Below are 27,191 nucleotides of genomic sequence, written 5' to 3' on the forward strand. Positions count from 1 at the left end.
CCAAACTCATTGGTGTAGGTAGTTGTTATATCTATTTGCTTTCCCGTCCCTTTGAATATGGGCAGAGAAAATCTATAAATGAGAAATAAAATTAATGGCAAATTCTTGATTTGATGATTGGCTGCTTTAAGCTGAAAAAAATCTTAACAATTGGCTGTTTTAGGCAAAAATGGCTTTTGGCTAGAAAGATTAATTCTTGTAGACAGCAATGTAAGATTGTGCTTCGGTGTGGCCTACTCTCACAGTTTCTCAGTATGCAATTTTTTCCCTTCCTTTTTTAAAAGGTGAGCAATCTGAAGAAAATTTTAAAAGGAATTTTGGATTACAATCATGAGGTAAGGTCTTTTGTTTGCTTATACAAACTGATTTTTGCACTTCATTCTCCTTTCAACTTGTTATGCTTCATTTTCATTATTCTGTTTCTGTAACAGGTAAATAAGGATTACTAAAGATAAAAGTATAGCTCTTTAATTCAGAAAACTGATCCTTTATTAATATTTTAGATGGCCCTTTGACAATCTTTTCCCAAATTTGTAATTTATAGAAAAGGAATTGCACACACTCACTCCCCCCTCCCCCCCCCCCGCGGTATGCTGTCCATTGTTTATGTACCTCTTATTAAGCTGATGAATGCTTCCTCACATAGCTTCTTTTTCTTAGAGCAATTAAAATAGATACTTTTGGAAAGTCTCTTGATAAAACCGCAAAGGCTAAGCTTTATTATCTCAGCAATAGCTATGCCTTCCCATCAGTAGCAGAATTCAAATTTATTTTGGAAAGATAAGGAACATTAAGTGTTCAGCATTAATTGATTTTGTAGACAGCTTTGTAGTATTAATAAGAAAGTCCCTAATGCAATTCTAGATATATCCATTGGAGAGCCTCTCACTTCAGAAAATTTCTTTCTGCTTTCTATTTTCACAAAGAGAAACAATCTACAACAAATACATTTAAGAACATTCTGGTATGCCACTATTTTGGACAAATAATAATAATTACCCATGTAAGTTGCTTTGAGTTGCCATGGCAAAAAAGCAACCAGTAAATGTAAACAACAACAACAAATATTTATGGAGCTAAATGTTTGAACGTTGGTGGCTCAAGATACTTGTTAAAAGTCAGCTGTAGCTTAGAAGAGATACTGTGCTGTTTACATAAGAGAAGACTGCTCTCACCGAAAGAGTGGACTAGTTGGTTCAATGTGCATGTGCGTCTAGACCAAATGAGCCGCCCACGTCATGGGTCATATACCACAGCATGACTAAAATTAAATTTTCCCCAGCATCTTGGCAGAGTGGATTACTGGGTGAAATTAGCAGGCAAAGGAAGGGTTTTCTTGTTCCCGCCTTCTGTTTTTCTCCACTATAGATAAACTCTTTCTGTACTGTTGGTTAGTACCTTTTTGGCCCAGACCTGCATCTGAAGATCTAGTGTCCTTGAGATATGGAGGCTTGCCAAGTTCAAGAGATGTGCCCTCTCCCTATACTATTCACCATGTCTGCATCTTTGTATTTTCACAGATTTTGGGGCAACAGATCAATGATTTTATCCTTCCTGATGTCAACTTGATTGGGGAGCATTCGGAAGTAGCTGAGCTTGGAAGAATGCTTCAACTTATTTTGGGCTGTGCTGTAAACTGTGAACAAAAACAAGGTCAGTTAAACTTTGGTGGAAAGGGTGCATCATTCAAACTGGACACACAAACAACTTTTCTTGTTTTGTTTAACAATATTTATACATTACCTAATAAAAACAAAAACCCTCTTAAGTGGTTTACATAAAGTAACATAAAATATCTGTTAGAAAATATCAATAAAATTAACAGACTTCAAAAACATGTAGACATAATAAAATGATAAAAATATAGATAAAATCAACAGGTTGTTGTTTTTTAAAAAAAAAGCATAATAAAACTTCATGTTTGAGTAGGCTTGCCTAAGCAGCAAGGTTTTCAGCAAGCATTGAAAACCATTCTTCTGCCTCATTTATGTTTATAAACAAAAACCTTATCTTTACAATATGATAGATGGAAGCTTTGAATACTTCAGGAAGCACAGAGCTATTTATCCTTCTGATTGTTGTAAGTATGGATGATTACGTGCTCAAATTTCTCTCTTACAGAGTATATCCAGACCATCATGATGATGGAGGAGTCTGTTCAACATGTTGTCATGACAGCCATTCAGGAGGTAAGGAGTTGGATGGTGGTAAATGGAAGGCTGAGACAGCAGTTTGTTACAACTGCTTCTTTCAGTTTAGCAGAAAGAAGTAATTTAACAGAAAAGGGCATGGTATGTAAAAATGAGAAATATTGTCACCCTCTGATAGGCAAAATAAAATTTCTAATGTATATTGAATATTTAATAAACTGTTCCACTTTTCTTTAAATCTAGAAGATATAACCTTCTGGATACCAATACTAGGTTCCCTTCTTGTCTTTCCTTCCCTGTGGTTCCCACAACAATTTAGAACTACTAGTTTAGTTTGCAGTAGAAGATTTGGCGATTGAACTTCATTTCCAGTAAGGGTAACTAGGCTCACTGAGGCTGTCATTCAGTGCACACATACCTGGAAGTAAATCCCACTGAATTCTGTGGGACTTTCTTCTGAGTAGGTATGCATAGGATTATGCTGTGGTAATCATTAAATGTTGTTTGAACATTGTTCTTAAAACTGGATGACTAGTTTTCAGGTTAATTGTAATTGGATTTGATAGCACTATTTGCAGTATGCTAGCATAAAGGTGAATTATGAGTAATTAGTAGTATTGGAATAAATAGGAAAACCAATGATCCACTTGAACCAAAGTTAAGCACTTTTAAGTCCCCATAATTTAAGAGAGCATGTTTAAAAATTTGTTTAAATCGTTACCACTGAAATTAATAGGGATAAAAAGTGTTTTGATCTTGGTTGGATTGTGTCCCAGATTTCAGTTTAGCAGCTTAAGAAATGCTAGAAACGGATATCCTCTAATTGAAGGGAAGTCATTTCAGCTTTCTGTTTTAATGTTGCAAGTGGTGCAATTGAGAATGATGTAAATGTTGATTTGGATACTTCATAGGGCGGTGTGTTAGGCAATGTTTTCTTTGAACCTGCTGCTTCTGAATGATCGTTCGATTTATGAATTTAAGTGGAGTTATTTTTTCAACCACTGCTGCGCATTGGTAGCTCTGTATATGGCACGAAACAGGATTCATAACTGGTTGGTCAACACTGAGCAGGTTTTTCTGGGAGGGGCAGGTAATTTTATTGAATGTCTTACCAGCCTTAAAGCAAACTAGTCCATATGAAACAGCTACATTCCTACTAAAACATCATCCGACATGCTTAGAGAAAATGAACAGCTTAGTAAGCTGCCCTGTGACTCCTGGAGACAAAAGAAGGACTCTAGGAGTGCTTCCACACTTGCAGAAAAGGGCTCTACTCTAGTGCACTGCTTTTCTGCAATTAGCTGGAAGTAGAATTTCAGCAAAGGTTTGACATAAAAATTAATATTCCACTGTATATTCCAGCAGTGCCCTTCCCTATCCTTCTGAAATGTCTGCTTGCAGGCTCCATTCAACAAAGGTCCTTTCAAATGCCAGTTGAAAAGTTTCCTGTTTGCAAGTTTCAGCCTTTGTTTTTCACTTCCTATTGATCGCATCTGGGAATTAGTTATGAGTAGACTTTGATTTGCACCTTGAATAGTCTCTCTGAATTGCCCCAGTGTCAGTTTCTCCTGCCGGGGTTTGTGTGGCTTTATTTATTGATTTCCTAACATTTTTCTTCATACTGTTTTGCCACTAAAAATATAAATTATGAGAGGAAACAGTAAAACAAGAATATAAATCAAATCAGTAATTAAAACCTTCTACCTTTTCACAAGGAAAAAAACCATCATTGGAGTTATTTCAAGAGGGTTTTCATCATTAATCTCCAAGCCCAGAGCATGGAATAGTATAAAAGGGGGAAATTGCAAAGAGGAAGGGTGGAATCCATTGTGGCACTAAGTCTCTTGCAAAGGATGGCAATTGCAAAGAAAACAGCATAGAAGCAGTCTAGGTACTATGAAGGTAAATCACCTTGGCCCTGAAGAGAACATTTACTTATTATTCAGTAACTAGTTTTACTGGCTCTGGCTTTTGTCCAACATGAGTGCAATGTTGATAACAAGCACATGCATAACAGGTGAGGGAAAGTCAGTGCATTGCACTTTCAGTGTTGGACCCTTTATAGCAGGAGTGGGGAATCTGTGGTTTTCTAGATGTTGGACTGCATTGCCCAGAATCCCTGTTGGCCATGCTGTCTAGGGCTGATGGCTTTTGTCCAACAATGTCTAGAGGGTCACAGGTTCCCCATCGCTTCTTTATAGCACTTGAGGTTCTTCTGCAGTCAACAGGGAAGGTACTAGAACCATTCTGGTGTAGAACAGTATGCTTACTTTTCAACATTGTGTTTTTAAATTGTGCTTTAAGATGCTCATTCCTCTAGACCCCAGAATTTAAAATCTAGGGAAAGCCTTAAGGTGAAGAAAGAAGGCAGACACAATTCCAAAAACTAATGAATTATTATTATTATTATTATTATTATTATTATTATTATTATTATTATTTATTATAACACACACTTGGAAGTACATTGAGCAGGAAAAGCAGAGACCATTGCTGATGAAAAGCTATATACCATACCTGAAACTCATCAGGTACCACATTTTCTAGATTGCTTCAATAAATGACAAGCAACAAATGGCAAACAAATAACAATGGATCATGCGTGAGTCCCTCAGACAAAATTTGTATGTATCTAGACTAGAAATCTAGGTGTAATTCAGCCACTTATTTGAATATTGCACAAAATGCCAAGTAATATCCTTGATGGTACTGTATATAGTAAAATATAATATTTATATTAAATATATACTACTGAACATACTACTCCTCAAAGAAGTGAACTTTCATGCCATTTGTAAGGCATTGGGTAGGATCCTTAGTCTGTTGATGGGGTTGTAAGTCTTTTCCTTCACCCTTTATGGTAACAGAGTATCCTGTGCTTTTGTTCGAACATGGCTGAGGGCCATGGCACACCTCAAAAGGTGGCGTTCTTGATAAGTTGCCCCTATTTGATGTGTGTCATAGGGGCTATCCTTTACTCAGGAGCGACCCCCGTTGAGCAGCCAGCAGGTGGGCTGGCTGGTTTAGGAAGTACCCCATGACTGAGCCAAAATCTCACCTCACATCTATAGTCAATTAAGTTGTGTCCTGTTTTTATTCCAAGATGGTGTATTGTGGTTCTTCCCCTTCATGGCACACAATTAATATTAATATTAAAACTACAATACTGCTCAGAGAAGTGAATTTCCTGCCACTGGCACACTTCATTCATGTGGTGACCTCAGCTTAGTTTAAAATGCACGTGATCTACAACAATAACAATGTCTAATATACATCTGTTACAGACCTGTCGTGATCATAAATACTAAGGTTCTGTTTGCTTCTGCAGTTTTTCATACAACCCGGTCCTAATGTTCATTATATCCCATGAACTGGCACTGGATGAGCTGTGGCCCAGGTGCTCATTTTGCAAAATCAAAGGGGGGAAAGACATCCAAGCATCCTAGCCTTCCATTTCCCCTTTATCCTTTACCATTGGAGCTGGTCATTTTTGTGCGTGGGCGCTTTTACACATACCCATTCACATACTGAGTTGTCCAACTGCATCTGCTAGCAGAAGCTGACAACCTGGCTCTTCCACAACCTTGGATATGGTCTGATTTATGATCATGCCTCAAGGTAATCTCTGCTTTTGATCATGACACAGCATAAAACTAAGAACGTGAATAAGGGCATACAGTTGCAGGCCCAGTTAGGAAATCTCAGTGTTGATAATAAAACAAAAGAGAACTCCTTGCCCATTCTGTTCTAGGAGTGAGAAGTGTTCTGTCTGGTAAATGTATAGTACAAAGATAACTTTGGAATAGCAAGGGACTATAAAGTAAGAAAGAATGTGGCAGGCTCAGACACATAGACACAGCCGAACGAAAAGGTCTCTTCCCCGCACCCAAACCCCCCCTCCAAGCAATGATGCAAAAGCATATCTATTCTTGTGAAATCAACTAGTAAAAGTAAGTTATTTTCCTGATTGCTTGATTCTGATTTTCTTTTTTGGGTATATATCTACAAACCCCAAAGTTTCTGAACATTTTAGACTGCCCTGTTTATTAAACGAATAAAAATAAATCTTTTGCTTTTTCTAATCCAGTGTAATCTAATTGCAGTTGATGAGTAAAGAATCTCCAGTCTCTGCTGGAAATGATGCTTACGTTGATCTTGACCGTCAGGTATCTAATGCCAGATGTTTTCTTTCTTTGTTTTTATTAGTGGAACTCAGTATGCAATTTTCTTGGCATATTGTAAATGAGCTACAGCTTGGGGTTTTTTATCTTGCTTTTTTGAGTTTGTATCTTTATAAAAAATCAAAGTTAGCAGCATAAAACAAATCTGAATCTAATTGTATATAAGCATTATGTGTAGAATGCTGGATGTGAGCCATTTTATTTATAGAATATGGGTGAGCGCTGCAACAATTTTAGAGGGAATTGGTAGCTCAGTTAGTAGAGCACATCCTTCGCATGCAGAATGTCCCAGATTCAATCTGGGTTGATTCCACTTTAAAGAGGATCAAGTATCAGGTAAAAAGAAAGGCCTCTGCCTGATACAGTTTTGGACTAGATAGACAAGTTGTGTGACCTGCTGTAAAGTGGCTTGGTATGTTCCTAAATACCCCAGCACTCTGTCTCTCCTAGTAAGGATAGGGGTCTATGCAGGTTTTACCTTTAATGTCTATTCCTTGTGTTTTGTTTCCCAGTCTTTTGTGTTGTATGAAAAAGAGTTAAAGCAAACAATATTCATTTCATGCAACTATAAAGAAAAGTGGTTTTTTAAAAGCTTTATTGATTTTGCATGGTAATGTTTTTCTGTAGTTTTCTTAATGTACAGATCGTAGGGCTCAGTGTGAATATGTAAAATACTTCTATTTCTTGTTTACATATAATTAGTGGTCGAACCATGATAGTAGTTGCCCTTTTAAGATGCTGTAACTATGCAAGTTGTTACAGTGGTGCATTGTAATTCCAAAAAATCGTTTGAGTATACGTCTGGTGCTTTCAGACATTTCTCTACAGCATCTCATAGCCCAAAAGAAGCAAGGCTTTGTCAGGTTTTTTTGCCTTTCTGTGGGAGATTTTCCAGAGAAATGATTAAAAAATAAAAGTAAGCTGTGCCTTGCATGCCTAGTTTCTTTTACTTGTACATGAATGACTTCTTTGGATCATAGCCTTAGAAAATTATTGCATCATAATCTTTTTAGCAAATGGAAATATATTGTGTTTTAAAAAATACAGTTGAAGAAAGCAACAGAAGAACTAAATGAAGCCTTAGCAACCAAAGAAGAAATTTCCCAGAGATGCCATGAACTTGATATGCAGGTAAGCAGTCTATTGCACAGTAAATGTAAAATAAGATTTTCAACATTATAAATCTCAACCTGTAGGAAATAAAATATTTTTGTATAACATGTTACAGATATAATAGTATATTTAAAGTGCATTTCATGATTGTGTGTCTTGATTTGAGCATGGTCAATTATGATTTGGCATGGAGTGACTGGGGCAACCCTGTCAGATGGGTGGCATATAAATAATAAAATTATTATTGTTGGCTTTACATGAAGCAGACTCGAGCTTGTGTGCTCACATCCCACTTCCCTTGTGCCCTCCCTGACTTCTCCTTTCATAGCAAACCAGTCTGCTCAGTTAAGGTATTGCAGCAAATCATTCTCTGTTGCAAAAGAAGAAGTTGGGGAGGAGGGAATATGTAATCTGAACCGTGTCTGTGCTGTTTCCATCTGTCCACCCATTACTAGTAGCTTACAGTCCATACCAGTGAATATATTTTAGCCAACTAAGTTTTGCTCAGAGTAGACACACTTAAAATAATGGACCTATGCTAGTTATGTTCATTATTTTCAGTGCATCTACTCAGAGTATGACTAACATTGGATACAACCATATATATTGTTGGTTCACTTGTATTTGAAGTTGCATTTACTTTCCTTATTGATAAAAGAATTTATGCTCTTCCTGCCTCTGTAAGGCACTATTATTATTTTTCTTCCTTCATACTCCATTGGTTGTCCCATAGTTGAACTGTTTCAACCCCTGTTTGAGTTGCTAAGTGGGCATAGAGTTATCTTTGGTTTATGCTATGAGAATTACACACATGTACCTCAAAACGATTTCCACCTGATTTTATTGTTAAATATGTAGTTTGGTCCTGCACCTCTACGTTCCTTTTTAAGACTTACTAGCGGCACCGTCATTTGCTTTTAGCTGTACATTTGTCTGTTGTTGTGTTTTGGTAATAGGTTGCTACACTGCAAGAAGAGAAGAGTAGTTTGCTAGCAGAGAACCAGGTCTTGATGGAACGCCTAAATCAGTCTGATTCCATAGAAGATCCCAACAGCCCAGCGGGCCGTAGACATCTGCAGCTACAGACACAGTTAGAGCAACTCCAAGAGGAAACTTTCAGGTAAGAATTGCATGGTGGTGCAAAGTCGCAGCAGCCACCATGTACTGGAAGATAATGAATTCAGTCCAACTATATTAACTTGTTCAGTTATATTTTAATAACTTCACATTAGGTCATGAGTGGGGAATGTTTTTGGGCCTGGCAAGCCAGATCACTATCTGTCCTCACCTCCCATTCACCGGCTTTGACAGGTGGGTGGGACGATCCACCTTTGAACCATCTGATATCCCACCACCTAAAGTCCTCTGCACAAGGGCTTTATTGTCAGTGTTTGTTAAAAAACAACAACAAAGGGTTCTGACCTCCCTTTGTTGCCTCTGCCTGGTCCTCGGACCCTTGTCAGCATAAAAGAGTCCACGAGAAGAGTATCCTTGCAGAGTACTTTCTGCTTTTATTCTTAAAAGTCTTTCTGCAAAAGCGACTGGCCAACTGTACACATCAACACTACCAGCTTTCACTAACCAACCAACCCACCAACAAACTAACATTTCTCACTCTATATATACAACCCGGTGCTGGCCGCTGACTCATGCTGACCCAGCTTTTTAAGCATTAAAGAAACAGCGGCCATTTTAGCTGTGACACTTATGAAATAGGGAACACAATGGTTTTTCTTCTTTCATTTGTTTTAGATCACAGATCATGAAAACTTCCACAGTGGCACATAATTTTGACAATGAAAGCAAATTAAATGTTCACTGAAAGCTTACTATGAATGTTGCATTGAGAACTAGCACATTTTCACTTTCTAAACTGAAGAAATTAAAGTTGATCAGAAATTCACTTGTATTCCCTCCCATTTGTTAGATTAGGGTGGGCCACCTTCAGGCTACAGGCCTAAATAGGTCCAGCGCAGTCCTGATTTCTCCTGCAACCTTCTCCAAACCATACCCACCTGTCTCAGACCTGGCATTATTATGTAATTTGTTGAAAGGTAAAGGGCAGGTGGAGGAGGCACAGCTTCCAGTGCATAGTGGGGAGCCGTAAAATACACTTCTGATTGTACCTTGGCAGGAGAGGCTTGCAGAGATCAAGAGAGCTGGGATAGACCACTACTGATCTCCCTGTGGGAAGTTCTGTAGCCGGTTGATTGCAGCAGAAAAGTTTATTGGGCTTGGCTGCACTACTGAATTCCCCAGGGGACCGATTCTTGAAGGGCCTTGCAAAGACATGAGCAGGACACTTTGACAGCCCCTTGCTCCTTGCAAAGAGTCCTGCTCAGCTCTTTGAAGCCCCAGTAATCAGTGGCATTTCAAAGCACCGTGCAGGGCTCTTTGCAAGGAGTGGCCCACCCACCTCTCATCTCTTCTCTGGCAGGGTGAAGGGGGAGGTAAGGATCTGGCCTGCTGACCAGCTACAGTTCCCTACTCCTGTGCTAGATGGAAGTTTATCAGCTGGATGTGGGCCACAGAGCAAGGCCCCATGATCTCTTTCCTCACTTTAAAGAAAGAAAACTATTTTAAATGCCTGCATGTGAGAGAAAGAAATTCCACACTTTCATGTTATGCTGCTCTGTTTCAATTTTGTGTGTAGCTTGGCCAAATGTGCTGTGTAACTGTGAAGTTTTTACTACAAGATGGCAGTTCCTGATGCAAATAGATCAGTTTATATGGCAAAATATATTTTGGGTTGCGAGGTCACTGGAGGATAGAGTTTGAATGAGGCAACTCTGGCATACTATTTTTGGATTTTCAGCCACTGTAATCTAAGTTTCTTTTATTAAAGAAACAAACAACTCAGTTGTGTCCTATGTTTCTTTGTTTTCAGGTTGCAAAAGAGGAAAATTTGAATCCTGCCTAGGAGCTGCTAAGCATTTTGTGTGTGTTGCCTTGTTTATTTGTTTATTGAAAAAAAATCTGTTGTGGTTTACAGATTAGAAGCAGCAAAGGATGATTATCGAATTCGTTGTGAAGAGTTGGAAAAAGAAATTGTAGACTTGCGGCAACAAAATGAAGAATTAACAAACCTGGCTGAAGAAGCTCAGTCTCTGAAGGACGAAATGGATGTATTAAGGTAAGCCAGTTCTCTGCCCATAAGAATGTGTGTTTCTTCATGGGGCTGATTCTCAAGAACAAAGTTCAGTGATACATTCTATACACAGCTTTCTAAAGGATATACATTGCCGGATCTGAATAGGCCACACTAGCTTCCTGTCCATTACTGAGAATTCAGTGTGCTGGTTTTAAACTTTAAAGCCGTAAATGGCTTAGGAACAGCCTACTTTAACCAATTGCCTCTGTCTGTAGAAGAAGAGGAGGATTTGGATTTGATACCCTGCTTTATCACTACCCAAAGGAGAGTCTCAAAGCGGCTAACATTCTCCTTTCCTTTCTTCCCCCACAACAAACACTCTGTGAGGTAAGTGGGGCTGAGAGACTTCAGAGAAGTGTGACTAGTCCAAGTCCCCCAGCAGCTGCATGTGGAGGAGCGGAGACGCGAACCCGGTTCACCAGATTACGAATCTACCGCTCTTAACCAGTACACCACACTGGCTGTATGACTCCCTCAACATTTAAGATCTGCCTCAATGTCCTCCCAGCATCTGAACTAAGGCTGGTGGTGTGATAACTGAGTCAGGGCATATTCAGATGTGTCTTTTGCTTCTAGAATTCCCAGAGAAATTGCCTGGTGCAATCATTTCCCTCCTTTTCTGCCAGGTGAAAATATCTTTGTTTGCCCCTTTCTTTTTGATTGCTTGATTTTATATTATGCTGGAATTCTGTTGTTATTTTGTAGGATGCTTATTTTTTAAAATAATGCTTTCTAAGAGCTTTGGCCGAGCAGCAGCTAATAAACTCTTACATTTAAAACACATTCAGTAAAGGTTTTCCACCTATGGAATCTGTGCAACATCCCTCCCTCCAGGCATTCATCTGACAAAGTGGACAAGTTAGAAGGCCAGGTGGAATCATACAAAAAGAAGTTGGAAGATCTTGGAGATCTACGGCGGCAAGTGAAGCTCTTGGAGGAGAAGAACACAATGTACATGCAAAACACTGTCAGCTTAGAAGAAGAGTTGAGGAAAGCCAATGCAGCCCGCAGTCAGCTGGAAACGTACAAGAGACAGGTGAGCACAGGAGGGAGTGAAATTGGAGCCACTACATTGCCCCTCACTTGTAAATCGCTTTATGCCAGTCACCTTACAATTTCTTCTGTTCCTCAGCCAAGCCAGTGACCAAAAAAATCCCTCATGCAGTTTTTCACAGAAATGCTTTAAAACACTATTCCAAATTTCATAAAATCCATATATTTTGGATTGAGAGTTGGACTTGGACTAGGGATGATTAGGTTTATATTCCCACAGCTACAAAACTCACTTGGCGACTTCTATTTTTAAAGGATCAAGCCTTAGAAGTGAACTTAGAAATAGTGGTGAATTTGTTAACAAGTAAAAACTAGAAGAAAAGCAATCCCTGTCATTAATAGACGTTTTTGATAGAATCTGGTCAACTATAATTATGATTAAAATGGCACATTTTAGATGAGTGTGTAGTTTTTCAAACGACTGTCATTATTTATAATGTTTTGAAATTATAAACATAAATATAAAATATAATACCTTTTGTTGTGATTATATTCTTTTGTACAAACTTTTTCAGTTGCCTCAATATTTTAATTTTTTTAAAAAAGTAAAATGGAGAAGGGAGTTAAAATGGGTTATTTATAGGGCACTCGGGGCCCATGGTCCAAAAAAAGGCTTCCAATTTGCCACATTTTGGTTTAGTTTTATCCTTCGTTGCAAAATCATCCACCTGATATTTCTCCATGTATCTGAGGAAACAACAGCTTTGTCTTTCTTAAGAGTCCCTGATAGGGCAGAACAAATATTGTATTTATTTTATATATCTGGTATAATAACCAGAAAAGCAAGTCATACTCTGAGACAGTGTGTTGAAGAGAGTGAATTGAGATTCAGCTGCATTAACATAGCTGTGTTATGGAGTAAGTTGTCAGATATCAGTAGCAGTCTGCTTACATCTTTGGGTAATTAATTCTGCAGGAAACAGTAGCTGGACACCAGTTTCATTTCCATTAATACTTGCTTCTCCGTATCTACTGATATTACCACCAGTAAAACAACAGATTGAGTAGTAATTGTATTTATCTCAGTTTAGCAATTTCAGTATTTGAAAATGGAAGGCAGCTATGATTGCCATTGAGTGAAAATCGACCATTGATACATCTCCCTTATCAGCTGGTTCGTTTCAATGAATCATAGTAAAGTTTTCCAGTTTAGGGTGCAATATAAAGCTAATCTGCACTTAACTGAAATCAGAAGCAAAAATTTCTGAACTTGCATTACTGCACCCGAGGAAGATTGCAGCGGGGAGTGCACAAGTCCAAGACTCACCTGGGCTCATTCTTGTAACAATAAACATTTTTTTATTGTTGCAAATGAAGGTGCCATTGGCTCTTACGATGATTCATACATTTTTGTGTTATTGGTGATGTGATCCCTTCTTGCTCTTACAGGTAGTTGAACTCCAGAATAGATTGTCTGAAGAATCCAAGAAAGCAGACAAATTAGAATTTGAGTACAAGATGCTGAAAGAAAAAGTAGACAGTCTGCAAAAAGAAAAAGATGTATGTATCTAAATGTTGCTTTTTCATCCTTGATAGAAGCAACTTTATTAACTCTTATCTCTTAAAAGAGTTGGTTTTTGATGTTGTCCCCTTATAAATCCTAGGTTAAATGTCTTTTTCCGTGCTGTAATGTAGTAGATTTCCGGAGTGCTTCTAAAAGCCTCTTCCAGCTCTTCTATTGGTTTCCTGCCTTCTTTATCTTTGTCTACCTTCTTTGACCTCCTCTCCCACTCTTAAGTCTCCATGACAGTTCCTAGTAACTTCTTTTAACTACTGCAACTGATCATGTTGTCTCACTTTCTGCGGGGTTTTCTATAAGGCTCCATCGCTGTTTCACACGTCAGTTCATATGTAATGCCAAAACATGGTTTACCCTATGTCTATGGGTTGAGCTTGCATGTTGTTCCCTCTCTCACTCCACAGTTTATTTGTGTGTTTAGGGGCCTCTGGAAGCCATGGTTTGCCGTAAACCAAATAACTTAGCAGTTCAGACAGGGATTGGGACGAAAGAGCATTGTGAACACAGGGCTCTTTCTTGTTGGCATAAAACCTTAGCTTGGAGTTACATGTCAACCAACCCATTTTCATTTGTGGTTTTAGGTTTATGCAAATAATTCCCAGATCTACTTTCTCATACCTGACCTTTTGTCTTCCATGTGATTGTTTGACGTATGATGTTTCCTTCTGGATGTGGGTGTCTTCCATCTCAGATTTAATGTGGTGAAAATTGAAATGTTCACTGTCTGCCTTAATCTTTCCCTATCCTATGCTTTTCCATCACTGTTTGTGATGCATTTATATTTCTTGTTTACCAGAACTATAGTTAGTTAGCTCATCTCTGCATTCTTTTTGACACACTTTCAGGCAATGCCCCAGAGCTGACATTTTCTCCTGCCATTTTCACTATCCTTTAAAAACTTCAGAATACCTTTCACAAAACATCCTACCACTAAGGTCATTGTACTCTTCTATTTAAATCTGCTTCTATACTTCGATCTCTGTTGACAAAGTGCATAAAATAAACTTGAAAAAGCTTTCAGAGTGCGGGGAGAAAATGGATTTGGCTGTAACACCAGAGCCAGCTCAGCTGTCATCAGCACTACTTTTCCCTTCTTCAGATGATATACATGAGTAGTTGCACAACCTTAGGTAGAAAAACCCTTATTTCATTAACTAGAGCAGGCTCTGTGGAGAAAGGGAGGTTTGTCTGTACATCAACATCTTGCTCTTAAGTCTACTCTTTAAAAACCTGGGTCACTTTCCATCTTCATCTCTTCGGCTTGGCACAAGTTTACCCTTTCCTGCTGCACAAATTTTCTCCCAACATCTGTGTTCGTTGCTTTTCCTCGCTGCTAATGTCTGTCTCGTCCTCGCCTTCCCTATGCTTGGAGGCACCTCTCTGCCTCTCCAGCCTAATGCTGTCTCTCCCACAATTGTAACTGCTGTGTCAAAGCCTTATCTTAGTTCTTGCTTCATCGTTGTCTGCTTCCTAGGTAGAAATTAAATCTCTTTTCAGCGTATTTCAGCATGATTCCTTTTTTGTTGTTTATTGTTGAGGGCCCTGCTGCCACCATAGTGTAGGCCTGACTGGGCCATTTCTGAACCTACATACCATTCATACATTGAAAACATAAAACGTATATTAATTTCAGGTTCTAAAGGGTCTAGCTTTTTACATTCAAATACATTACTAAGTATATGTTAGAACACTGAGATGTGGCTGAAAATGGCAGCCCCTTGCCAAGTCTCTTCCCCAGCCCTTCAACCCTCCCTCCACTAACAATTAGTTCAACTTGTCTGACCCTGACGCTGTTATGTTGTGCATTTTGCTGCATCACTCCATTTCATAGGTTGACACCGGGCAAGGAAATGCACACTGTAATGATGTTGGAACACTGACAAAAATTGAACTAGTTGCTATGGAACTCTTGGTTTCGGCAACAACCGCTCATTCAATGTAAAAGAGGGTTTGACTGGAGGTGGTGGACTGTTGGGACAGTGTGTGCAAACATTCAGTTACTATATAGCAGGGGGAGATCTTTGTCTTCTTTCTGTTTAGTAGATGGATACGGCCAGCTCTAAACTGCTAGGCACACAGGCATTATTGCTCTGGGGGTCACAAGGAGTTAATGCCTTTCTGCTTTAAAGCAATGCTGCTGATGTCCCCCAAAAAGTGGCATGGGGAATATATCAGATACTTCTTCACTGCATTACCTTGCCTGTTTTCCTTCCCCATAACTTTCTGGAATTGCTAATACAATTTTCCAGTTAGTGCAAGGAACTATTTGACAGTTGGCACTGGCATTTTTCCTCTGCTGTTCAAAGCCCTGCATGATGTTGATGGGGTGAGATTCCACAAGTCTGTGGAGTCTGGATATATTTACCTACTGCATAGTAGGCCCTTTCAGAAGACAAACTAGCAGATATTTCATTTAATTTCTTTTAGTTTTGCTTTGAAGTTCTTCACATGGAAGACTTTTTTTGGATACATAGATGATTAAAATCCTGACATGCAATGGAGGCCATTTTAGCAGTGCTTCATGAGTTGACTTGTAGAATTGTCACATATTTATCTATGTTTTTCTTTTTATGTAGCGGTTAAGAACGGAGAGAGATTCCCTGAAAGAAACCATTGAAGAGATTCGATGTGTACAAGCACAAGAGGGGCAGCTTACTACTTCAGGTAAAGAAAATCAAGATTATGAGATTTCACCTAAAACATCATGAAGTACAAGGTTTTGTTGTGGCATTTCAGGGAATAGGTTGGTGCTGTTATTCATGAGTATATTTTAATAATCTGTGTGCCCCAAGTTAGTATCCTTTGCTGGGTCTCTTTTCCATTAATATTCCTTTATTGCTCTTCCCACATTTTGGTTTATATTGCATGGAATAAATAAATTGGTTGACATTGCCAGAGAAGAGGGTCATTTGCTTTATGGTCCTAGGGTGTAAGAGTAGGTTCCTTCCATATGGAAGATAAAACATGCCGGGAGGGAGGGAGAGACTTCAGATGTTATAAATAAACTGCTTTTTTCAGAGCACTTGAATGCTAGAGAATTGGAAGATCAGGCTGTTGTTTCTCACAATATCATGAAAATCTCACAGTGGTTTGCTTCATGGGTCATAAAATGTGTAACAATCTATTGAAATATAGCTCATTTGACTGTTCACCTGGAGCAATCCTGCAAGGGTGCATGCAGATTCAGCAATTTGAGCTCAAAATGCCTTAATTCGGAATTCTTGTCAAGCACCTGTTTCATTAATCAAAATTAAGTTATAGATTATATCAGTTACATTTTAAGTCTTTCTATTGTAGCATGAAAGTTGGAATATGCATAGAAATACATTTGAAATAATTTATTTCTGTCACATCCTAGATTAGCCCTACATGATCTAAGCATTTTCTTTTTCACTCTTTAAAATAGGATTGTTGCCCCTGGGAGGTCAGGAATCTTCTGACAGTTTAGCAGCTGAAATTAGTACCCCTGAAATCAAGTAAGTCTGAATTATACGGTCCTCTTTATGTCAGGGTATATAGGTATGCATTTAGCATTGTATTTCTTTAATGTTTTCATTAGTAGTAAGAGAAGCTGTTGTTATCAGTCTCCACTCAGTTTATAATGTTCCCTCCCCCCAATGTTTGGTAAGGCAGTTCTTAAAATACTGTTCTTTCTGTGTTTATATTACTGATGTGTTCTTCTGAGTCCCATTGCTGAATTTCTAATCCTGGCTCTCATCTTGTTTATTCAAGGGAAAAACTCATTCGCCTTCAACATGAAAACAAGATACTAAAGTTGAACCAAGAAGGATCTGATAATGAAAAAATTGCCTTGTTACAGAGCCTTCTGGATGATGCTAATCTCCGAAAGAATGAATTGGAGACTGAGAACAGGTAAGAAAGGGCTGTTTTCCCTTCAAAATGGGGCCATGTTCCTCTTTTCTTTTCTTCAGTTCTACTTGCCCTATGACAAAGGTTATGGGCTCTAATAGCTTTATCTTTCACTGATCATATGACATGACAAAAGTTCTGTTTCTGCAGTGAATTCCACAGTATTTTAAGGGGAGATGCAGGTACTCATGGTAAACATGATAATATTTGAAAGGAAGAAGAATGTACTTTTTGAAGAAGGCCATTGTGTCTGCAGATATTTGGTAAACACACTTACAAGCCACAGCTGACCCCGGGATATATTTATTGCATGACTGAAGATCTTTGTGTGCCCCCTTCATATGCTGCTGTGTTCATCATGGGAGACACTTATCGCATACTGTGTACTGTGGTAATGCATTCCCTAAATCTGTACAAAATGCAAAAAGACCCATGTTTGAAGTGTAGGTCTTAGGGAAGTCTTATGACACATGCTGTATGTTTTTAAAGGTAGCTCTAAAATTCTTCAGGCTTGAAGACCCAGTTTCTCCTTTCTTTTCTCCATTCCACAAAAGATCATACTCACTGGTGAAATTATGCTTCTAAACCGGGGCTCTAGGAAGTCTTCTAGCCACAAGCTTTATCCCTGGTGGTTCAAAGGCATGCCCTGCCGAGCTCTGCTTTCTTGCAGTCTGAGACAATGGGATTCTGGAAAAGTTTTAATGTCAGAGGGATTTTTTTATACTGTGTTAATATTTTCTTATTGATTTTCCTTTGGAAGCAGCTTGCAAGGTGCTGTATTCAGCAAGAGATGGCAATCAATATTGTTCTTTTAGCTGCCCTTTAATTCATCACACTATAAAGTTTGTTTAGAAAGGCCCTATTATTGTCAGTTCCCCATTTGGTTGGAATGACAGAGAGGGTCTTTTCTGTTGCCATGCCCTGACTTTGGAATTCCCTGCCGACAGAGGTTTGTTTTGCTGCCTCCTTTTTGGCCTGCCACCTTAGCGTTAAGGCCTTTGGCCTTGTTATAATTACTTGTCTATTAGATTTTTATTGCTGCTATGTTTAACTTCTTCAATTGCTACCTTGCTATTTTTCACATCTTTTATGATTTCTATTAGCCACCTTGAAATGCATAAGGAAAGGTGAGGCTATCAGTGTGTTTAAAAATAATACTTTGTGCCACTTGTTCAAATGCTGTATGAATTGCACACTGAATTGTAAACAAAATTGGGCGACTATGGTTTTTTGTTTTAAGGAGAATAAATAAGACTTAATGGTTGTGTCTGAGAAGAAAGTGATTTTTTTCTCATTATTTCTAGGCTCGTAAATCAGAGACTGCTTGAAGTACAATCTCAGGTTGAAGAACTGCAGAAATCTTTACAGGAGCAAGGTTTAAAAACAGAAGATGTAAGTGGAAAAAGACAAAAACTTCTTGCAATCAGTTTATAATAATGCTGACTTTTCCAGTGTATGGTATTCCAACTCAGTCGACTTTAAGTTTTTCAAAGCTTCATTTGCTTTCACATGTAAAAATAAAATAATGTGATTCCCTGGTTCTAACTATTTTTAAATGGGAGCAGAGTTCCCAGTTTCAGATAAGAAGCTTCCTGCTGGCAAGCCTAGTCAATATGGAGCAACTGAGTTGATCATCTGTTTGGTGTGTTCACTGTACAAGACCACCATGTAAACACCAAATCATAGGTGGCTAACTTGTGGACCTCCAGGCATTGTAGAACTACAGTTTGCATCATCTGTGGCACAATGAGTCAGTGTGTCTGGCTGTTGACAAGACGTTTGTTGGTTCGAGCCCACCCAGAGATGGTTGTGGGCAGGACATTCCTTCATTGCAGGGGGTTGGACTAGATGACCCTCGGGGTCCCTTCCCACTCTGAGTCTTTGGAGTTGTGATTCAGCAGTAGCTGGAGGCCCACAGATTAGCAGCCCATGCTCCTAAAAGCATTCAACAAAGTGTGTCAGTTTTTTTACTTTTCCTTGGATGTATATGCGGTACAACCCCAGCCACTTCTGAATGGGGAGGGGAAAAGATTTGCATTTTGTATCATTGTTAGGTGGGCTGCCATTCACTTCATCTAATTACTTCTGGTTGCTTTTGCATGTAGTCCTTAGAGTGACCTCCGCCACCATCTTTTGACAGTTTAGGTCAAGTTGATATTCGTGTATGTGTTTCATTGAAAGATGTCTCGTTGCAGCATTTGTGTTTTAATTAGAGCACCTATTCATATACTTGAAACGGGTTTGTGCTAGCTTTCCACAGCTCTCTAGAGGATGAGACAGGAGGAAGAGACCTTAGAGAGCAGAGAGAGAAGAAAATGTGCATGCTCTGAGAATGCCTTGCTTTAAATGTGTTCTCTTCAGAAAGATACTAAGTAGTTTATTCTGTTGGCTGCTGTTTGCTTCGTACTAATCTGTTGCCTCTGTCTCTCGGCACGGGTTTCTGCTGAAGGCTATTGTGAGTATGGCTTCCTATTTTCTTCAATCTGCTCTTAATCAGTCAATGCCGATTTGTGGCTCTATGTTTTTTCTTTTTAAGAGAAACTTAAATGGATAAAGTTTTCGTTCTTATTCATGTTATGTTTCACACTTTCTACGTGTTGTGCACCTGTGGCTTAGCAGAGCCTTAGGGGCGTGCATCTCCCAAATATTTTTATGTGTGTTGTCGTCGTGGCAATGCTTCAGCTGTGTTTGTTGCATGCTTCCTTCGACACAGGTAAAGAAGTTTGCAAGAACTGCAAACAACCACAGTTTCAGTTATTACGGAATTTAATTTGTAGTTAATGCTTTTACACTATTTTCATGTAGGCATTTCCATGCAGGACTGAGCCACATTAAAATTTACATTTATTGTGGTGTTCTCACATTGTTCTTATGACATGGGCTGTAAATCCCTTGTTTCTTAAATAGGGGTGCCTTAATATTTTATAACATTCCTAAATGAACACACTTTTGTGTAGGAATTGGCACGAAACCCATGTATGACTCAACTGCACCTTCTGAAGGGGAGGGCATTGGAGATCATCACTGCTCTTTTGCAAATGTTGCACATGGCAATGTACATGTCGATTGCATGTACAAGATTTTTACATGAGACTTTCAATATGCTCATCCAAACCTAGCTATACCTTTTTGAACAATTTGGAAGTGGTTTTAACAAATTTATGTACTATGCATTCTTATATATTTAGAAAGCAAAACATTTCCATACTTGGTCAAGTTAGTGCATTTAGATCAACGGTGCACATATGCTATGAACCTTGTCTGAATAGGGCTACATTGCATGTATGTAGCAGCTATGTTTTTGGCTTGTGTGGCACCGGTTAACTCCCTCGACCTTATCTCATTTATTTTACAAAGTCGCGGAGGGTAGTAGCTGTCTGACAATTGACAAAATTGCTGCCAGAACAGAGCAGCCATATACCCAGCCTGTAACATAGCATGCCCAATGCAACTGTGGGTCAGTTCATGCAGCAGGCACTAAATGAGACCATTCTGCCTGGCCATGCATATGGCTTGGAGGGTACCGCTACTTTTCACTGACCTTCTGACAGCTTCAAGGATTCCATCATCTTTTGAGGTGGGAGAGTGAACAGGTAGCTGCTACAGATGGAATGGGTCAGGACCTTGCTTAGGGGCTGCTGTGTGAACTGGACTCGAAATGAATTTATCGATGCACATTACATTGTACATGAGCAGTACAAAGCAGAACAACCTTAATCTTTTTTTAAAAAGCATTTTGTTAAAATATAAAAATGTTAGTTCCGCCCATAAAATACATCTATATGCTAATGTTGGCAACAAAACCCAGTGGTAATAATAATAATGATGATGATGATGATGATGATGATGATTTATTATTTATACCCCACCCATCTGGCTGGGTTTCCCCAGCCACTCTGGGCGGCTTCCAGCAAACACTAAATACAATAACCTATTAAACATTAAAAGCTTCCCTAAACAGGGCTGCCTTCAGGTGTCTTCTAAAAGTCTGGTAGTTGTTTTTCTCTTTGACATCTGGTGGGAGGGTGTTCTACAGGGAGGGCACCACTGCCAAGAAGGCCCTCTGCCTGGTTCCCTGTAACTTGGCTTCTCACAGCCAGGGAACCGCCAGAAGGCCCTTGGCGCTGGCAGAACAATGGAGGTGGAGACGCTCCTTCAGGTATACAGGACCGAGGCCGTTTAGGGCTTTAGAGGTCAGCACCAACACTTTGAATTGTGCTCGTGGTGCACTTTTGTCAGAGAAAAGTTACTTTTGGGGGGGGAGGTGATATTTGATATAAGAGCAGGTGGTCCTCAACCTTTCCCTGCTCCAATTCTCACCCCTCCCCTGGTGGGATTCCAGGTTTATATTTGGTTTTCCTTGCTTTCACATGTCTTGCACTGTGAGAAGAAAGAAACTTAAGAGGGTCCAGCTGAAAAATATTAAGTACCTGAGGCTTCCCATTTAGGCTTTGTTGCACACATTTGCTTTAACTTTTTGTTCTACCCTCAGTTTTCAAATCTATGCCACAATGAATGCTTCGAATAACACTTTTTTCCTTTTGTTTTTAGTCAGTCATTCTGAAAAAGAAGCTTGATGAACATCTGTAAGTAGTAAAATGTTTTCTACTACTTATGTAAGAACAGTAAAACAATTATTCTTATCCCAGGCAGCACAGTTAGGAGTGAACCAGCTGAAGATGGTTAATACATTGAGCATTTAAAAGCTATTTTTAGATCCTAACCCTAAATATTTTTATTGAAAAGTTAGTACCACCAGTTCAGGGTACCTTGGGACTGTATTGTTAGCTTAATGAATTTTACCAATAGGGATCAGGTGGCATATATTTTGTTAAATTTGACAGAAGTTTTAGAGTGTTATTCTGAAATAGGAATTTTCCAGGGAAAAGCAGTTCAGCAACCGGTCATACTCTGGCTCTATCTTTTTTAATAGTGAAAAGCTGCATGAGGCTAATAATGAGCTTCAGAAGAAGCGAGCGATCATTGAAGAGTTAGAGCCTCGCTATAACAACAGTTGTAAGTAGTTTTATATTTTGCCTCGTAACTGAATTTTATTGTTATAATCGTAAAAACACTTCTTTCAAAACACAAATAAATTTAGGACTCTGCGTTTGGTTTATTTACAACACAGCATTTAGTTGTTTTCAGCTAAATCATGATAATTGGCTCTTTTCTTCATTTAGTTAACACAGTGTTGTATGTTTGTAACTGGCACTCACTCTAAATGGCATTGAATAGTCTGGCATAGGTAGCCTCCATTTGTATTATATACCACCACTATGTGGAGACAGGTAATCTTTTTTTAAAAAGAACAAAACAAAACCACAGGTTGCAAGGCTGTCCCAAGACATTTTGCTGCCTGTAGCAAAACAGCAAATGACACCCCCTAACTCCCCCACCTCCCAAAAGAAATTGAGTCAAGGATCATGGTATGCCCATATCATTTTGGCACCTGATGCAAAAAATCCCACAAACACCTCTCCCTGGGAGTATAAATAAATAAACAAAGAATGTTTTGCTGCCCCTTAATTACACCTCAGATCTTCTGCTTGAGGTAGACACTGCACTCTCCTTGCCGTGAACATTCCCAATACATATGCCAGAATAAGGCTTCTCAACATCTTAGTTTTGAGTACCCTGTCCAGTCTCGGAAATCAATTTGCACATCATTTAAATGGTGTACTAAACTCCCTAACAACAGTTTAATTGCATATGGGTCCACGCAAATGAAACCCAAAGGAAGAGGAGAACACAAGGTTTGGTGTACTCTGCGGCCTTGTTTTCCTTTGCATCTCCATTGTTACGCTGGATGGAGGGGTTTCAACCTCCCCACCCAGAGTGTGTGTGTGTGTGTGTGTGTGTGTGTGTGTGTGTAGGTATAGAGAGAGAGAAAGCTGTCTGACTTGAACATCATGTTTATGTGCAATGGGGGGTGTTCTAGGGGGAGGGTGTGTTTACAAGCCAGCAATCTTCCCTGTCAAAGGGATTGGATTTCCATTTTCAAATATTCTTAATAGCCCCATAAACACATCTGTCTTTTCAAACTTACTTTAAAAAGTGTTCCTATAAGCTGTCAGCAATATCTGAAATGTGACATCTTCTCCCAATAAAGCTCTCAAAATAGAAGAGTTGCAGGAAGCTTTGCGTAAAAAAGAAGAAGAAATGAAGCAAATGGAGGAAAGATACAAGAAATACTTGGAAAAGGCTAAAAGCGTGAGTATCTTCTGTTCTCCACCATGTTCCTTAGGGGGCTGAGACTTGTCCTCCCTCTGTAGCCTCACAAAATTATCGATAGGAATTAACAATATGCCAATACCAAGAATGAGTTAGATTGTGTTTTAAGATTTATTATTATTATTTTAAACTCTGCCAGCTCTGTGTATCTTGTTAAGGATCCATAGCGCAGTTGGTAGAATGCATATTTTGCATTCGGAAGGTTCCCAGGTTCTCTAGCATCTCAACCTAAAGGATTTGGTACGTAGGTGATGGGAGAGACATCTGTCTGTCTTGAGACCCTGCAGCGTTACTTCCAAGGATAACAGGCAATGCTAGGATAGATGGGGAAATAGTGTGACCCAGGAGAAGGCATTTTCCTGCGTTCTTACTTTGTGCTGTATGGTTCTTGCCCCTTGCAGGTGATCCGTACTTTAGATCCCAAACAGAACCAAGGGTCAGCACCTGAGATTCAGGCACTGAAGAATCAGCTGCAAGAACGTGACAGGATGTTCCATTCTTTAGAGGTAACTTATGCTGGGTTAGCCTAAATTGTTTTAACTTGAGTTTGACATTGGGCAGGATTCAACCAACAAGTCCTGCCAAAGGAAGCCTGTACTTGCGCAGTGGGGATTCCCCTCCGCCCTCCGCCACCATGCGCTTCAAAAATGACTTGTTTCGGAAGCTAAAAAGCTTCCACCGATGGAACGATTGCCATGGGGCTACATTGAATTTTCCCCACTGTATTTTTACTCGGTTGTATCCTACCCTGAGACCTTATTGCCAAGGGTGGGTAAGACATCTGTAATAAATAGCAGTACAGTGGAACTTCGCTTTTCGAACGTAATCCATTCCGGAAGACCGTTCCACTTCCGAAATGTTTGAAAACTGAGGATCAATGGGCGGTTGGCAAACTCTATTGAAAAAATGGAAAAACGGAAGCCATTCAAAAGCGGAAGCAATTACTTCCAGGTTTTCGGCATTTGGGTTCCGAATTGTTCGTCAACGGAGACGTTCGAGAACCGAGGTTCTACTGTAGTAGTAACTTGCAGATCAGTTCTATGCGTGTTTTCTCAGAAGCAAGTTCTACTGATTTTCCAACTGGCTTATCCTCGGGCAAGAAAGCAATCCTGTCCCTCCCCTGATGCTGATGGATGAGGGCGAGATTTGCATTGTGAGCAGCTGCCTCTTCATCACAGAGAGGAATTTTGCCAGTCAGAGGGACTTCTCCTCTGCATCAGAGGTCCCAGCTTTGCCCAGGCAGGCAGAAAGCCACCACTAGCAGATCTCCTTCCAGTGGTAGCAATTGGAGTGCCAAAAAATGGGGGTGCAATGCCTGCAGCTCTGGATCTGGCATAATGAACAATTACGAGAAGCTGCTTCCTCACACGCCCACCTCCACTCACAAACCTTTTGCCCTGGTTGGTGTGAGTGCCAGAGCTCCAGATGCAGCAGGAGATCTGCCACTTCACTCTTTCCTGGCCCCAAGTTAGGATTGCTCTATCCTTGTGCTTAGAATTGCTGCGCTGTTGGCAATTATATTGTGCTCCTGAATGTTCACTGTTGGGTTAAGTTTTCATCCTGGGCTCCTGATTTGAAGTAGCAGCCTGAATGTAAAAACAGGCAGCCGTGCACCATGTAAAAGTAAGAGGCCAAGGGAGCCAGCGTTTGTCCACAGACAGCTTTCCAGGCCATGTGGCCAGCATGACTAAACCACTTCTGGCGCAACTGGGCACCGTGACGGAAACCAGAGAGCACAGAAACACTGTTTACCTTCCCGGCACAGTGGTACCTATTTTTCTACTTGCACTGGCGTGCTTTCGAACTGCTAAGTAGGCAGGAGCTGGGACAGAGCAACCCCGTTGCACCATGTAGTCACTAATTGAAAATGCTTTCTTATGATGGCTCTAATGACGTGAGGTGTCTGTGACCTCCAGCACATGTTGCTACAACTAATGGGGAGTAAAATTCATGCACTTGGACCTGCAATGCTGCATAAATACCTTTAGCACGAATGCCAAATAATCAAAAGCTCTTGATAATGCTTTTCTTAATTAGAAAGAATACGAGAAAACGAAAACTCAAAGAGATATGGAGGAGAAATACCTTGTCAGTGCCTGGTACAATATGGTAAGTAGTCCAAAGTGAAAATAAACACTCAGATATGACTTGTGTTTGTAATAGGTTTTCCTGAACAAGGATGACTCTCAAACTTCAGAGTGTTAAGTGCAGGGGTGTCGATTTGATTACCATAGAGATTTGTAGTTTGTGGTATTTTTTTACTCTTTGCTGCTTCGGGATCTCTGCTCCAGGCCTCAGGAGGAAGTGTGTGTGCTGTGATGCTGCAGGAAACAGGTGGGAGAGGGGTGGGAGAGCCCAGCATTGGTCCTAAGCCCCAAACATTCCTGGAAACTCCATAATGGAGGTACATGAGATCGTCTACTGTGGCTAAAGTCACTTTTCACACGAAAAGCCTACCTTCTTTCAGGGGTTTTTTGAACCCATATTTGATTTTTTAAATGCCACCTAAATACTACTTTTCACCCCTCCTTCTGATTAGTAGATCAGTTGCAGGTGTAAGCTTGAGGAATTTTTAAAATTCTTTCCGTAGCATGACTCATCCTTCTGTGGCTTCTGTATCCAGGCCTATTTCTTTCAGCTGTCTCATTATAATTGTCAAACATAGTTCAAAAACCCTTCTAAATGGCTGGCTGATTTTGCCTGAAACAGCAGGGTACAAAATCTAGCTTCCTGAGAATCTCGGCTTTCATTTTTTTAAAAGAGCTTTTTTTCTATATTTCTTGGCTCTGAAGATGCACCTGAAAGTACATCAGCTATGAGCCTAATAAAATTTCAGAGGCCTCAATAAGATTTCCGGTCATTGTAGGGCAAGGTGTATGTGCTATACATACTTTCATGTGTGTACATATAGATGTATAAAACCACCTCCTGCTTTGTACGCAAAAAGGACAGACACATGCATAAATACACATTTGCTGCCCCATCATGTCCAGCTTAGCTGTTGGATGGGAAAAGGCAAATTTCTGTGAGATATAAACAAGTATTCAGCAACACACAGCAAAGCTAAGGTGGAAAGCTGTTGAAAAAATGGTGTTCATGGTGGCCCTGTGCTGTGTTACGTGCCTTTTATGAGCATCTGCCTTCTCCAAAGTCCGTTTTCTCTCTACAGGCCAGGAAGTGAGGCTTGCAAGTATTCCTACCCTAATCAGAAAGCAATCATGGAAATAAAGGGTGGCAGGTTCCTACTGTCATAGCCTCCATAATTCAAGAATCATGATCCATTTGTCAAGCAGTGTGAAAGGAAAGGTTTTGATAACCTTAAAGCTGGGTCTAGGGGCATGTTTTCGTCTTCCTCCAGGAGTTACCCATACGCAGGGGTTGGTCAGCAAGCGTCAGCTCATCTGTGGAAGCTTTGCGCCTGTACACAGGAAGCAACCTCGCCAGAGACATGCCACTATAGTTGCCATACCTCTGAAGTTTAGTTGTTCACCACTGCCACTGGAGAATTGATAGAGGTCATGCATGCTGGTGCACTGTGGCTAAGAATGTCACCTGGGAAGTTGCCAGTTCATCTCATCCCTGCCATGAATTTATTAGATAGCCTTAAGCAAACTACTCTCTCTTGGCTTTAGCCAGAACTCTCAAAACGTGCAATGGAAATGCTAAATTTGATGATGAACATTTGGGTTTTACTATGGACTCTTGGCTCCCTGCCCCAAATCTGGGTGGCCCTGTTTGGGAAAGGGACGGTCCAGCGCAGCCAACACACCATAGTAGAGCAAACTTAATCCATATTTTAGTTATTACCTCTTTCATAATATTGGAACCCAGGGTTATCGATGAAGCTGATCCATGGCAGAACCAGGACAGACCAAGGAATTACTGCTTTGCACAGCACATGGTTCGATTATGGAATTTGC

The 27,191-nt window shown here is 39.8% G+C and overlaps 1 protein-coding gene across 3 annotated transcripts in view; it reads left to right on the plus strand.

The window, feature by feature from the left end:
* The window catches only part of HOOK3 (hook microtubule tethering protein 3), a 60,652-nt gene that overhangs the window by 25,287 nt on the left and 8,174 nt on the right, over window positions 1–27,191 (plus strand). For all 3 annotated transcript variants that reach the window (XM_028712541.2, XM_077921479.1, XM_077921480.1), the window contains 18 exons: window positions 285–335; window positions 1,521–1,653; window positions 2,122–2,189; window positions 6,254–6,316; window positions 7,379–7,462; window positions 8,401–8,564; window positions 10,437–10,577; window positions 11,430–11,631; window positions 13,038–13,148; window positions 15,744–15,831; window positions 16,574–16,643; window positions 16,900–17,040; window positions 18,342–18,429; window positions 21,589–21,623; window positions 21,971–22,053; window positions 23,150–23,250; window positions 23,673–23,777; window positions 25,309–25,380. In XM_028712541.2, the coding sequence (XP_028568374.2) occupies window positions 285–335; window positions 1,521–1,653; window positions 2,122–2,189; window positions 6,254–6,316; window positions 7,379–7,462; window positions 8,401–8,564; window positions 10,437–10,577; window positions 11,430–11,631; window positions 13,038–13,148; window positions 15,744–15,831; window positions 16,574–16,643; window positions 16,900–17,040; window positions 18,342–18,429; window positions 21,589–21,623; window positions 21,971–22,053; window positions 23,150–23,250; window positions 23,673–23,777; window positions 25,309–25,380 (1,800 nt within the window). The remainder of the gene's footprint in view (window positions 1–284; window positions 336–1,520; window positions 1,654–2,121; window positions 2,190–6,253; window positions 6,317–7,378; window positions 7,463–8,400; window positions 8,565–10,436; window positions 10,578–11,429; window positions 11,632–13,037; window positions 13,149–15,743; window positions 15,832–16,573; window positions 16,644–16,899; window positions 17,041–18,341; window positions 18,430–21,588; window positions 21,624–21,970; window positions 22,054–23,149; window positions 23,251–23,672; window positions 23,778–25,308; window positions 25,381–27,191) is intronic.

Source organism: Podarcis muralis, chromosome 17 (genome assembly GCF_964188315.1).
Source record: "Podarcis muralis chromosome 17, rPodMur119.hap1.1, whole genome shotgun sequence".
Taxonomy (NCBI): domain Eukaryota; kingdom Metazoa; phylum Chordata; class Lepidosauria; order Squamata; family Lacertidae; genus Podarcis; species Podarcis muralis.